Here is a 14,827-nt window from a genome sequence, read left to right on the forward strand (position 1 = left end):
GTGGAATCAATCTATACATATATAGATATGAGTATATAGATATATTACATATGTTATTTATTTACATAAATATATATCATTTTCAGTGACAATTCTTTTAAACTAGAAGGGCCCAATAAAAGGTAAGTGAATTATAGAAAGGGGAGAAAAATGTACCTAATTCCTTCAGTATTTGTGGAATCACAGTAAACAATGAGTGGAAACTATCTAGAAAACTGTCTAGCATGTACATAACAAGCACCCCAAATATACTTGACGTGGTTGTGATTATACGTATTATTGTTTCTACCCATGTGCAAGGTTATCAACATTGACTTCCAGTATCCTGGGGACACCTTGACTTTTAACTTAGTCCTATATGGGTCCTGGTTATACACCGTTTCCATTATGTATAACCACATCAACAGGTCAGGAAGGGTCTAAGTTGTAGGCTGGGTTAAGGGCAAAGTTTAGTCCGAGAGCTCACCTGGAATTTTTTTCTTTTCTTTCTTTCTTTCTTTCTTTTTTTTTTTTTTTTTCTGAGAATCTCCAGGGTTGCTTTGCCTGGAAATTCTTTTAGTAACTATTCAGACATGTCAGACTCAGAGGGAGAGGAATTCTGAAGCTTCCATGCTTATTTTGAAGTAATTCACAATGAGGATGAGCTGGAGCTTAGAGCAGACCTCCATCCCTAGAACTCAACTAGAGTGTAGCTTTGCCAAATGCGCTCATCACTGGCCAGAGGCTAAGGGGGATAGCTAATTGGGATTAATTACATGAAAGGCTGAAACATGCTTTCAGGAATTCAGCTTTTACTACTTAGAGGAAAATTATATTTAGAGCAGGTAATACTCTCGGAATAGCTATTTGAGGCTGTCGGGCAGTCAACTGTTTCCATTATAGTGTTTCTGATTTTAAGGTCTGAGGAGATACCAGTGAGTGAATATAGCCAAAGAGGGTTCTGTGGTAGGAGAATTATGCGAAGTGAAAAACTAAGCATGAAGAACTTTCCATAATAATAAACCACAGTATTTATAAGAAACTTGGCCCATAAAGAAAATGGTCTGATAAACTGGGTGGAGTCACATCACAGACCTGTAATTCTAATACTTGGGAGGATGAGACAGGAGAATAGGAAGTTTGAGGCTAGTATGCAGAAACTAAGTGAGGCCCCCTTCCTTCCTTCCTTCCTTCCTTCCTTCCTTCCTTCCTTCCTTCCTTCCTTCCTTCCTTCCTCCCTTCCTTCCTCCCTCCCATCCTTCTTTCCTTCCTTCCTCCCTTTCTTCTTTTCTTACTTCCTTTCTGTGAGTTCTGGAAATGGAACACAGGGGTATTCTCCGAGCTACATCCCATCTTATTTTATTCTTTTTTCTTTTTTTTTACTTTCTGTTTTCGTGGCACTGGGGCTGGAACCCAGGAGCATTCTACCTCTGAGCTACACCGCTAGCCCTGTTTTTCATTCTTTGTTTCAAAACAGGGTCTCACTGAGTTGCAAAGGGCCTCACTAAATAGCTAAGACTGGCCATGAACCCAGATCTTCCTGTCTCAGCCTCCCAAATGCTGGGATTATAAGTGTGCATCACCACACCCGGCTATTATTTCTTCATAATTTTTTTTTTTTTTTTTTGTGTGTGTGTGTGTGTGTGGTACTGGGGTTCCTGGAAACCTTCTATCTCAGGGCTACACTCCCAGACCTATTTTATACATTTTATTTGGAAACAGGGTCTCTTAAGCTAGCATGGCTGGCTTCAAACTTGAGCGATCCTCCTGTCTCCACCTCCCAAGTGTGGAGATTACAAGTGTGCGCCACCACGCCTGGCTTATAATGTGTTTTTATTGGCTCATTACAGTCTCACATCATACTGTAAATCATGTTGACAGTGACATATATGCACACCATACTTGGTGGCGTCCCCCTGTCTTCCCATTTCCCTCTCCCAATACAGAGTACTGAGATTGACATTGGTATATTCACATATGAACACATAGTTTCTGGTAGTATTTCTATTAGTGAACCTCAGTCTTCCCCTTTCTTTTCCTTTAGACCACCTCCCTGGCTCCACTGAGGTCTCTTCTCCATTATCTGGAATCCCTCTTATATCCCAATTACTCCCTAGCTTTCACATATTGGAGAAAACATATGACCCTTCACTATCTGTGCTTGGCTAATCTCACTTAACATAATGTTCTCCAGGCCCTTCCATTTTCTTTCAAATGACATAATTTTCTTCTTCTTTGATGCTGAATAGAATTCCACTGGTGTATCAAATCTTCCGCCGGGCGTGGTGGCGCACGCTTGTAATCCCCGCGCTAGGGAGGCTAAGACAGGAGGATCGCACAGGTTCGAAGGCAGGCTCAGCTACTTAGTGAGGCTCTCAGCAACTTAGTAAGACCCTGTTTCAAAATAAAATATAAAATAGGTCTGGGAGTATAGCCCGGAGGTAGAAAAACCTCTGGGTTCCACCCCTAGTACCACCAAAAATAAATAAATAAATCTTTCAATGATGATGTTTCTAGCATCCCCATAATTTTGCAATCCATTCATCTGTTGATGGAGATCTAGGTTGGTTCCATAGTTTGGCTATTGTGGATTTTGCCACTATGAACATGGGCATGCATATGTCACTGTAGTTCTCTAGTTTCACCTTCTTTAGACAGATACTCAGGAGTGGTATAGCCGTATCAGATGGTGGATCCCTTCCCAGTTTTCTAAGGAATCTCCACATTGATCTTCATTGTGGCTGAACTAGTTTGCACTCCCACCAACAGTGTCCTCCTCCTCCTCCTCCTCCTCCTCCTCCTCCTCCTCCTCCTCCTCCTCCTCCTCCTTCTTCTTCTTCTTCTTCTTCTTCTTCTTCTTCTTCTTCTTCTTCTTCCTCTTCTTCTTCTTTTTTGCTATACTGAAGATTGAACCCAGGAGCATTTTACCTCTGAGCTATATTCTCAGTACTGTTTTTATTCTTTATTTTGAAACAGGGTCTCACTAAGTTGTGTAAGGTCTCACTAAGTAGCTGAGGCTGGCTGCAAACCTGCAATCCTCATATCTGAGCCTCTCAAGTACTGGAATTGCAAGCATGGGCTACCACATCTGGCTGAGACCATTGTTCAAAGCTAAAAAAAAAAAAGTGTGTGTGACAAAGCTGGGGATGAATCGCAGTGATAGAATGTTCCTGGGTTCAATCCCCAGTACCCCAAATACCTAACTGAACAAACATACAGTAAGAAAGAACATATTCTGATAATGTTTTCAAACTATTTCCTTTCGCAAAGTAACTTCAGAATTACTTCACATTGCATGGGAAACTTTATCAGTTTTTCATAAACCAATTGCTGGTGTATCCTCTTCCAGGCCGAAGTATCAACGTAAAATCCGCCGGTCTCGTGGGAAGACACGGGCCTCAGTCGAAACAACCGTTCCTGGTGGCCTTCTTCAAGGCGAGTGAGGTACTTCTTCGATCGGTGAGAGCAGCCAACAAACGGAAAAATCAGAACCGCAATAAATCCAGCTCTCATCAGGACTCCTCCAGGATGTCCAGTGCAGGAGGTGAGATCAAACGGGAACGGCAGAGGTGCTCAGAGTTATGGGGTCATGTGCTACCAATCAAGTAGCCGCGATAAATTTATCCTCCGTCTATACCTTCGTTTGGTGTATTAAATCTTCCAGTGATGTTTCTAGCATCCCCAGAATGTTTCAGCAGTGAATCACTCAGTAGCTCATCTTAAGCTAAGTATGACTTGCCTGAACATGTTGAAAGGTTCAGTTCAAATTAAAACCAAGCTGGCACTAATATAATCACGACAGGACTAGATCAACAAAGTCTAGCCCAATACCAAATGACACAACTTGCTGAGTTAACTTTCTCAGGGCTTCTCAGCTAGGGATGGTCAACCAGGTGCATACATGTCTTCCTTTATTGTTAAATGTGAATCATGAAGTAAATTCTCCCTGAAGATAGGCGCGAGGTAGACTGTATGCAAATGAAGGCAATATTTAAATTTCCCCTAGTTATTTGGAGGGCTTTTGTCTGGGTAATGTGTTTTCAAAAGATACAAAATCTTTTGACAAAATATTACAAATGTACAACTGATGTCGATGTACTTGGAATTTTAATCTGTTATATGATAGAAAAGGAGATAAAATTGCAGCTGATCAAAAGCATACAACTGCCAGAATCACAAATGACCTAATGATAGTATTTATACCAAGAGGAATCCCGTTTAGTACAGACTGCAAACAAGCTTTAATATGCCATTGTGATACAAAAGAGGATGGCTATTTTATTTCAAGAAATTTTTATTTATAAAAATAATATTTTTTTGCGGGTCTGGGGATGGAACCCGGGGGTATTCGACTTCCAGGCTACACCCCCTGCCCTATTTTTTATTCTTTATTTTGAAACAGGATCTCACTGAGTTGCGGAGGGCCTCACTAAGTAGCTGAGGCTGTCCGCGAACCGCGATCCTCAGGTCTCAGCCTCCCGAATGCTGGGATTACAAACGTGCGCCAACACGCCTGGCTATAAAAATAATATTTGAGGCAGGCCATTATCCTAGACCATCCCAATTTGGAACAACATGATCGTTCATTTGTACAGTATGTGTTCTTTGTTACAAGCCACCGTATGGATGTTTCCATGCCAGGCACATGGATAAGCTGATACACAAAGGTGACAGGATTTCCACATGAAGTATTTTAGTAAATTAGAATTGTAATTTCAATAGCCTTTGACATTGTTCCTAAAAATCTTAATTTTTTCAAGGTTACTAAAAAAAATCATCAGCAACTATTTACTATTCAAACATCAAAGAGTGTTTAGGTAAGAAATAGATTGTAAGTAAAGCAAAAATATACACTTTTTTTTGCCCCTAAGAGTCTAAAAAAATACTAAATAGGATTTATTGGAGCCTTCCTGATACATAGGCATTAGGAGAATTATCTTAGAAAGAAGTTTTTTGTCACATGTAGCAACAGAGGCAGGAGAGAAGAATTCTATCCAGAATTACCTTATACTGAATCAAATGCTATGAATCAAGTGATGCTTTAAAATAATTTTCCATCAAAGACATTTAAGCACCTTTTTCACTTCAAAGTAAACATGGTATTAGTGCCGTGTTACGATGCTATTTTGTAAAGATCTCTCCAAGATATTTAGTTTGGCAAAAACGTCGTGATTGCTTAATAGAAAGATGGTGAAGGATAAGTTTCCGAGACCCTTTCTTCCTTGTAAATACTCGCCTGTCAAAGTTGTATATTTCTCTTTTCATGTTGAATGGCTCTAAATTTGCTTGAAATGTTTTTAATTTAATGTAGCAGACTGCATTAAGAGAGGGGTTTGCCAAACTTTGAATAGAACAGTAAATAATTTTGGAGGAAATTACAAAGGGAAAAAAGTGTAAGTCACATTCGGAGCATCAGAGCTCGTAATTACTCCGGCAGAGGCCATCCAGCAACCGAAATCATCAAAGTTCTTTTCCCTATTGGTTAGCTCTATTTATCTTCTCTTCCTGACCACAAATAACAAATGTCTTTCTATAGTTAAAGATGAATAAAACACATGGGGCAGAAATCACGTAACTTTCACAAGCTCCCTAAAAACACACGGGGCAGAAATCACATTACTTTCACAAGCTTCCTAACACCACTTGGAGAAAGAAGCTATTCTAATATAGACCAATATTTTCTTTCTTAAAAGTTTTTCATTGGCAGCCACAGCTGTGAAATATGTGGCAGATGGTTTTGGAGCATGTTCATATTTTGATAATAAGAAGAAAGAAAGTAGCTGGCGTGTGTCTGTGAGACTTAACCTTTCAATAGGTAGTAATCAAGCAGACCAGGAAAAACCTCATAGGATTTGGCAAGAAAAATCTAATATAAACAGAAAATGTGATACTTGGGAGACTTGAAATGTCAGTTGAGAGTTAAAATTATCCAAAAATAAATGATAAATGCTATCATAGTGTCACGCTTTTACAATAAAATACTATGTAAAGGATCCCTTGGCTAAGAAGAGAGGAGATCGGGGTTAAGAAAAAGACATTATTAAATATTTAACTCATATTTTTTTCTTTTTTGGGGACACCTCTAGTCAAATGTTGAAAGTCTCCAATAAGGCAGGATACAGGAAAATTAAAATTCAGGTCATTCTTGCTGTCTTTTCCCTCATTTCTTTCTTATTTCAGATGCTTGCCTTCTGACCCTTCAAGGGCCCTTTTTCTTCCTTACTCTTTGTGGGAAAGCCTAGAAAAGTGAGGCCTCTCAAATTCTTATCTAATACAGGAATGTGCTGATTGCATGGGGAAAACTAACTCTGCCATTCACGCACACGCATAGAACCGTGCCTCCCTGTTTTCTGCAGAAACTGCCCCCCCCCACACGTGTGCACGTGTGCAAGTACCCTGTTCCTCATCAAGGTTTTGGCAGGAAGTATGAGCAGGTACATCATGGGAAATCCTGCCTATTTCCCATTAAGGCAGCACAATGAATACTCCTTTGAAAGTTGAGTACGTGGGGGAAGAAAATGGAGCCAGTAACTCAATTTTAAGCTGGACTCCAGAATATAAAGGCCCTAGGTTAGTAAGACTTTTAAAGAGCCCAGAGGACATCATGCACTTCTAAGAGCTACAGAAAATGCTGACAATAATACAGCATTAAGAATATGGAAGAAGCACCAGGGAAAAATCCAAGTTCCAACTCATTAGGGAAGTGTGAGATTAGAGGACTCGACACGCTAACTTCTACGGATCCTTGACGGGGCACTAACCGTAGAAACTTGGCCTAAAACCATACTGGTTACCTGAATTCAAGCACTCAGCACTTATTTCTCAGCTCTGATAAGCCTCATCTCTTGCCTAACTGCCAAGGTAAATTCATGCCTCTTGGATCAACAAGTATTAAACAAAACAAGAACGTAGTATAAATTTCAATTATTTCCTCAAACTGGTTTTGTTAGTACATTTTCAAGTTTTTTTGTTTGTTTGTTTGTTTGTTTGTTTTTGGTTTTGTTTTGGTACTGGGGATTGAAACCAGAGGCTTTCTACCTCTGAAAAACACTCCTACCTCTTTTTATTTTTTATTTAAAAAAAGGCTCTTGCTGGCCGGGCGTGGTGGCGCATGCTTGTAATCCCCGTGCTTGGGAGGTAGAGACAGGAGGATCACGCAGGTTCAAAGCTAGCCGTGCTGGCTTAAGAGACGCTGTTTCCAAATAAAAAAGTATAAAAATAGCTCTGGGAGCATAGCCCAGAGGTAGAGGGTTTCCAGGAACCCCAGTACCACACACACACACACACAAAACGCTCTTGCTGGGTTGCTAAGGCTAGTCTCTAATCTGTAATCCTCTCATCTCAGCCTCCAAAATACTGGGATTACAGATGTGTGCCACAAAGCCTGGCCATTTTCAGGATTTTTTTTTTTTTTGAGGTACTGACGATTGAACCCAGGGGTAGTCTACCTCCTAGCTACACCCCCAGCCCTATTTCTTTTTTTATTTATTATTTTTAAACAGGTTCTCACTAGGTTGCTGAGGGCTCCACTAAGTAGCTGAGGCTGGCCATGAACTCGGATCCTCCTGTCTCAGCCTCCCAATACTGGGATTGCAAGCATGTGACACTACATCTGGCCTCATTTTCAGGATTTCAAAGACAAGAAATTTGTATAGAAGGTTCTCCCTTGTTCATCGTATTCTTCCACGATGAGTTGCTCTGATACACTAATAGCAGGATAATATATATACTTCCAAATCTTTTTCTACATGTGCACATGTCTCTTTTTCTTTTTGTTTTTATGGTAATGGGCATTGGATTCGGGCCCTCCCACAGGCTTAGTAACTCTACCACTGAGATACCTCCCTAATTCTCTTTTTAAATTCTATTTTAGACAGAGTCTACCTAAATTGCCTAAACAGGCCTTCAATTTATAATCCTCTTGCTTCAGACCCCAGAGTAGATGGGACTGCAGGACCCCTGATTTTGTATTTCTTTTCAGAGAATATTCTTTTCAGTGCCTTAGTCATGTTTCAAATATAATGACCTCATTAGTTTTATTTTATTTTTATTTTTTTTGTGTGTGTGAGTCTGGGGATGGAACCCAGGGGCATTTGACCTCTGAGCTACACTCCTTGCCCAATTTTTTATTCTTTATTTTGATTTTTCTTTCTTTCTTTTTTTTTTTTTTGCGGGTCTGAAGATGGAACCCAAGCCCATTTCACCTCCAAGCTACATCCCTGCCCTATTTTTTATTCTTTATTTTGAAACAGGGTCTCACTAAGTTGCCCAGAGCCTCACTAAGAGTCTGAGGCTGTCCACAAACCACGATTCTCTGGTCTCAGCCTCCCGAATGCTGGGATTACAAGCGTGAGCCACCACGCCTGGCAACCTCATTAGTTTTATATATTGTGGAGTCTTTAATAGTAGTAGAATCTATTTAACTGTATCACATCTAACAAACATTTGGGTTGTTTTCAAATTTTTGTCCTCAAAGTCAGTTCTGTGCTGAAAATCCTGCAGTGCTACACATGGAAAAATACTTTTAATCCACATTTTTAGTTCACGTGATTTCATATTTTGTAGCTACTAATGTCAGTAACTGTTATCTGCTCCTTGAACCATGCAGATTTTTGGAAACCTTTCTCCAAAAAACAATTATTTTGGTGCACCTAATATGTAGTTTTTATACATTTAGTTATCTGTTTTCTATCCTTAATATTGGCTCCAACACTTACTGGTTATATAATCTTATCTAAGAAAGAACAGACATTTTTCAGAAATGGAGGGATGGATAAAATCAGACTGATGATTAAAGTTCTAGGACTATGACTAATGTGGGGTCAGAAGTAGAAATGTTGAGTAGTAGGTATCTGGGAAGCTTTCACTTACAGATGTCTAACAGGCTGGTGGGAGCTAAAACTTGTGGGTAAGTGTTTATGTCCATAGGCTCATAGGTGAAGATGTGAATCGGGTCACTCATATGGCTGCTCGGCTAAGCAGACATAAAGAACAGACCAGATAGTTACTATTTTGTGGTGTCTGTTTTATGTGACACATTCCTACATAGACAAACACAGATATCCCTGCACAAATAACAGATATTTTTTCTGAGTTGTGCATATACATATATTTAAGTGTATAATTCACTGTGGCTGGAAAGTAGTGATTAGAGTTAACAATAATACCCCTTTCTTTGGGTGGGATTATTAGTTGTGGACTCTCTCTCTCTCTCTCTCTCTCTCTCTCTCTCTCTCTCTCTCTGTCTCTCTCTCACACACACACACACACACACACACACACACACACACCAAGACCATGCCAAATTTATGTTGAATAGTCTACTGTGGCACCATTATTTTTGGTCTGTTATACATTATTTCATTCCTCGCTCCCCTTCTTCCTTCCTCTTGGTTTTATTTATTTATTTATTTATTTATTTATTTATTTATTTAAGTTTTGTACTGGGGATTGAACTTAGGGACATTGCACTCTAAGCTATACCCCCCAGCCCTATTTCTTCTTTTTTTTTTTTAAATTTGGAACAAGGTCTCACTACATTTCTGAGGGCCTTGATAAGTTGCTGAGGCTGGACTTGGACTTTTCCTTCTGCCTCAGTCTCCCAAGTGCTGGGATTACAGGCATGTGCCCCCATGCCCAGCTTGTTTTCCATGTTCTAGGAGTGAAGTTTTCCATCCTAATGTTGTAGGGGCCGACTTCCTTTTCTTCCTTTGCCTTTTGAGAACTAAAATGAGAAAGCTAAAATTTTCTTTTGTTTTGAAGCTAATGTAGTGCTTATATGTTAAATTCTATTTTGGTCTATCAATCATCTATCTATCTATCTATCTATCTATCTGTCATCTACTTATTTATCTAATTTTATCTCCTAAAAAAGCCAATACTGTTTCAAAACCAATGGCATATGAAGATTTTAGAAATTTTTATTGTCTCCTCTATCTGGGTTAACCTATACTTATTTTTTCGTGTTTTTTTTTTTTTAGGATTTAGTGTTCAGAACACTTAAAGTCTATGTAGATTTCAGGAATTTCTTCACCACTTTCGTGTGTGTGTGTGTGTGTGTGTGTGTGTGTGTGTGTGTGCTTGCGCGCACGTGCGAGCACGTGGTACTGGGAGTGGAACCCAGGGGCTTTTCTACCTCCGGGCTATACTCCCAGACCTACTTTTTTTTATACTTTATTTGGAAACAGGGTCTCAATAAGTTGCTGAGAGCTTCACTAAGCAGCTGAGGCTGGCTTCGAACCTGTCTGATCCTCCTGTCTCAGCCTCCCACGTGTTGGGATTACAAGCGTGCGCCACCACGCCCAGCTTTCTTCACCACTTTCTGACCTGCACATATTTTACTCGTCTTTTGTGATTTTTCTAAGATAAAACAATATTATAAAATCAAACTTTAAAAAGAGTAAATTTATACTGCACTTATAAATTAACCACAAATAGATTTGCATAAACGGTTTGACAATATTTTGGCATTTTCCCAATATTTTTGCCACTAAGAGAACAGACAAGTGCTCTTTCTCCTACACCTGCATTATGATTGAAGCCTGATAGCACACCTTTTCTAGTGTTGACTGTGGCACCAGAACATTTGATTATGTCTGCTGTGACTTCATTTGTAGACAAGGCCATCTACAATAGAATTATGTCCATTTTATTTTTATCTCATATAGGGTTTGGCAGTTGAACTGTTAAGGATGTGAATCAAGTTTCCTTGCCTTTCATCCCACGACTTCTTCTGCCAACCACTGATAGTAAAGATAACTGCAGACTTTGCTGGTTTGGGTACAACATTTACTTCACTCAGTATCCATTAGTTTTTATTCCTGACAGAATAAGCATATGGTCCTAACAGTCTATGAAAGCAGACTCTTGGAACCAGATTCCATTATAAATTTCTTTGCTCGTTACCTCTGTGTGATGTTACATTAGATTAATCACTTAGCCGGCATGAATGCTGCACTGATGGAACAGATATATTTGAACCTTCAAGTTTTTCTTTTCATTTTTCTTGTAAACATGAAATTTAAGTAACCATGCATACAGCTTATGGCTTTTCATGTAGAGTTATTTATTTCACTTTAATGCTAAAGTACACTTGTCCATGGCAAGAATATAGCTAAGTCTTTGTGCTACTATTCAAATTAAGGTAGCCATTTCCATGAAGAACGAGAGCACCGAGTCCTTCACTATTTCTCTGTCCTCCATTTTCCATTATCTATTTATTTAATTTGATATAATTTTATTGTAGGAATAAATGGTCTAGAAGTAAAAAAAAAATCCTCTTAAAAGACTTCAAAATTTGATTATTATGTATTTTCTAGAATGACTTTTTTTGGATCTTGGGCATTATTTTTATTTTTTTTTATTTATTTTTTTTATTAATTTATTTTTTAAATTGGTGCATTGTAGTCATATATCAATCACATTGGAGTACAAGACTTGAGAGGATATACAAGCACACATCATCCAATTAGCCCTCCTCCAGCCCCCATCCCATTCGCTCCCCCTCCTTCCATCCCACACTTCTTTGGTGATTTACTTTGATACGTTTGTTTATGTACCTCCTGCGTTTTAAAGAGGCTCCGTCCCCCAGTATTACATACCCTCTGATTGGTCACATTAGTTGCTTCACTATAGGGCCCTTTCTATAGCTCAACCTCTTCCTGTTGCCCTTATCCTCCTAGTTATTGCTGATTAAGAGAAGCGTATGATTTATATTTTCTGCGATATTTCTCTGTGCATGCTGCGTTGCAAGTACCAATCCCACTCTTGATGGTCCCAGTAGTGGCCTGGCTACTCAGTGGACTGATCCAGACCTCGCTGGCTCAAGCAGCGGCCTTGCCTCATGGGAGGCCCCAGTTCTGGTCTCGCTGGCCCCTGAACCGGTCTAACCCCTAAGCTGGCTTTGGTCCCGGCCTTGGAGGCCGCAGGAGTGAACTTGCCTCACGCCAGGCTCCGATGCTGGCCATTGGCCCCAGCACCAGCCTAACCCCTCGGCAGGCTCCGATCCCGGCCTCGGAGGCCCCAGCATTGGTCATGCCTCAAGGCAGGCTCCGATGCCGGCCTCGCTGGCCCCAGCACCGGCCTAACCCCTCGGCAGGCTCTTATCCTAGCCTCGGAGGCCCCAGTACCGGCCTTGCCTCATGGCAGGCTCCGATGCCGGCCTCGCTGGCCCCAGCACCGGCCTAACCCCTCGGCAGGCTCTTATCCTGGCCTCGAGGCCCCAGTACCGGCTTTGCCTCACGGAAGGCTCCTATGCCGGCCTCACTGGCCCCAGCAGCGGCCTAACCCCTCGGCAGGCTCCGATCCCGGCCTCAGAGGCCCCAGCACTGGTCATGCCTCACGGCAGGCTCCGATGCCGGCCTCGCTGGCCCCAGCACCGGCCTAACCCCTCGGCAGGCTCTTATCCTGGCCTCGGAGGCCCCAGTACCGGCCTTGGCTCAAGGTAGGCTCCAATGCCGGCCTCGCTGGCCCCAGCACCGGCCTAACCCCTCGGCAGGCTCCGATCCCTGATTTGGAGGCCCCAGCACTGGTCATGCATCAAGGCAGGCTCCGATGCCGGCCTCGCTGGCCCCAGCACCGGCCTAACCCCTCGGCAGGCTCTTATCCTGGCCTCGAGGCCCCAGTACCAGCCTTGCCTCAAGGCAGGCTCCGATGCCGGCCTCACTGGCCCCAGCACCAGCCTAACCCCTTGGCAGGCTCCGATCCCAGCCTCGGAGGCCCCAGCACTGGTCATGCCTCACGGCAGGCTCCGATGCCGGCCTCGCTGGCCCCAGCACCGGCCTAACCCCTCGGCAGGCTCTTATCCTGGCCTCGGAGGCCCCAGTACCGGCCTTGCCTCAAGGCAGGCTCCGATGCCGGCCTCACTGGCCCCAGCACCGGCCTAACCCCTTGGCAGGCTCCGATCCCAGCCTCGGAGGCCCCAGCACTGGTCATGCCTCAAGGCAGGCTCCGATGCCAGCCTCGCTGTCCCCAGCACTGGCCTAACCCCTCGGCAGGCTCTTATCCTGGCCTCGGAGGCCCCAGTACCGGCCTTGCCTCACGGCAGGCTCCAATGCTAGAATGACATTAAACCAATAATTTTTTGAACTAACCACAAAAGGTAGATAACAGGACCCTTTAATATAGGATTCTTTGATTTCTGATGTGACCACATTTTCATTATTGGTTGAATAATTAAACAGGAAGGTAACACCTTAACTCAAACTTTCTTTGAAATAAATGATGTGCTATTTTGTTTTCTCCTTTTTATATTGGAGATAATCAAAGTGGGGTGGCTTTTACAATGCTATTTATATAAAGTATGAACACATTCCAGAGAAGACAACATAGAAAGATGTACTAACACAGTTCTACATTTGTTTGGTATTTTACTTTATTACAGATGCAAGATTATAGAGTTCTGTATTCATAATTAACCCTTTTTTTTTAACAATTATAAATGTTAGGATGATTTCAGATTACATTTCAAAATATGTAATGGAAATAATATATATCTTTTGCCTCAACTCATTTGTAGAACACTATGCGAATTTTGTTTTTTGATTACTCAATTATTTATTGAATGCCTATTGTATTTCGGTATTGTGCCTGACACTTTGGATATGTTGGTGAACTAAATGGGGACAAATTAGTTTATTACTCTAGTGGAGCTTTAATTTTAGGGAGAGAAAACATAAAAAATTTGTGTATAATAAATGAGTAAATAGAATAATATTTGACAAAATGATAAGTGAAATGGAGGAAAAACACAACAAGGAAAGAGAAATCAAGACTATCAAGGTTAGTGTTGCAATTTTAAAGAAGACAGTCAGTGAAGGGATCCTAAGAAGGTGATGCTTACGCAAAGACTTGAAGATGCAGGAATTAGCCATCAAGGAGAGTGTGTTTCCAGAACAGGGACTAAAGGCCCTGATGTGGGACCGAGTTCAACTGTGTGTGTAATAGCAAGAAGTTTCCATGGCTGGAGCAAGGAAGAGTAATAGGAAATGAGTGAGAGAGCTGTCAGTCAACTTGTTGTCACTGAGACCAAAATCCCCAATGAGATAAGAACAATTTAGTGGAGGAAAACTTCATTTTGTGTCATGGTTTCAGAGGTCTTGGTATGAAGGCAGAACGTCCTGATGGCAGGACATGGTGGCAGGGCAGCTAGAGGAAGGCTGTTCAGCTCATATCCTCCATGATGTGAGGAGCATATCCCATGTGCTCCCCTCTTTTCTCCTTGTAAAGGCCGCCATGTTCCATGATCTGCAGATCCCAGTTTTATATGGACTAAACTGTGAGCAACTAAGTCTTCCTTCTTCTAAGTTACATGGTCAGTCTTTTAGATTGTAGCCGTGAAAATGTTGACTCACACATGCCATCATGATCTTGACTTGTTAAAAGACTCACCTGGCTGCTTTGCTGTAGGGAAGCAAGGGCAGAAGCATGGGGAAGAGCACTGAGGATGTTGTTGTGGTCCAGGAGCAATGACGGAGGTGATCAGAGAGGTTGGATTTTGGATGTAACTAAAAGTAGTGCGAGATTTCCTGACAGATTAGCTGTGAGAGTGAAAGAAAAATAAAGTATTTTGACTCCCCGTTTTTTTTGTTTTGTTTTGTTTTGTCCCACCTCCAACCCTGGCCACAGGACAATAGCTGTCTTCCAAGAATGCAGTTTAGAGAGTCTAGAGGATTTTGAGGGCTTATTTGGGTCACCATTCTCGGGGTTGTTACTCAGTAAGCCTGATCACTACACAACATAGAGAAAGGGAGATTTATTTGTTCACAGTTCTGGAGATTTCATAGGTTCATCCCATGTCAGGCCAGGACTGTAGTGCTCAGGGCATGATGGCATGAAGCAGATAGGGAGG

General features: G+C 41.6%; 1 protein-coding gene across 2 annotated transcripts in view; it reads left to right on the forward strand.

The window, feature by feature from the left end:
* The window catches only part of BMP5 (bone morphogenetic protein 5), a gene marked incomplete at both ends in the record, with an annotated part of 126,312 nt that overhangs the window by 104,317 nt on the left and 7,168 nt on the right, over positions 1–14,827 (forward strand). For both annotated transcript variants that reach the window (XM_080699803.1, XM_080699804.1), the window contains one exon: positions 3,329–3,523. In XM_080699803.1, coding sequence (XP_080555929.1) covers positions 3,329–3,523 — 195 coding nt within the window. The remainder of the gene's footprint in view (positions 1–3,328; positions 3,524–14,827) is intronic.

The sequence above is a fragment of the Muscardinus avellanarius genome (assembly GCF_963383645.1).
Source record: "Muscardinus avellanarius genome assembly, chromosome: 8".
Classification (NCBI taxonomy): Eukaryota; Metazoa; Chordata; class Mammalia; order Rodentia; family Gliridae; genus Muscardinus; species Muscardinus avellanarius.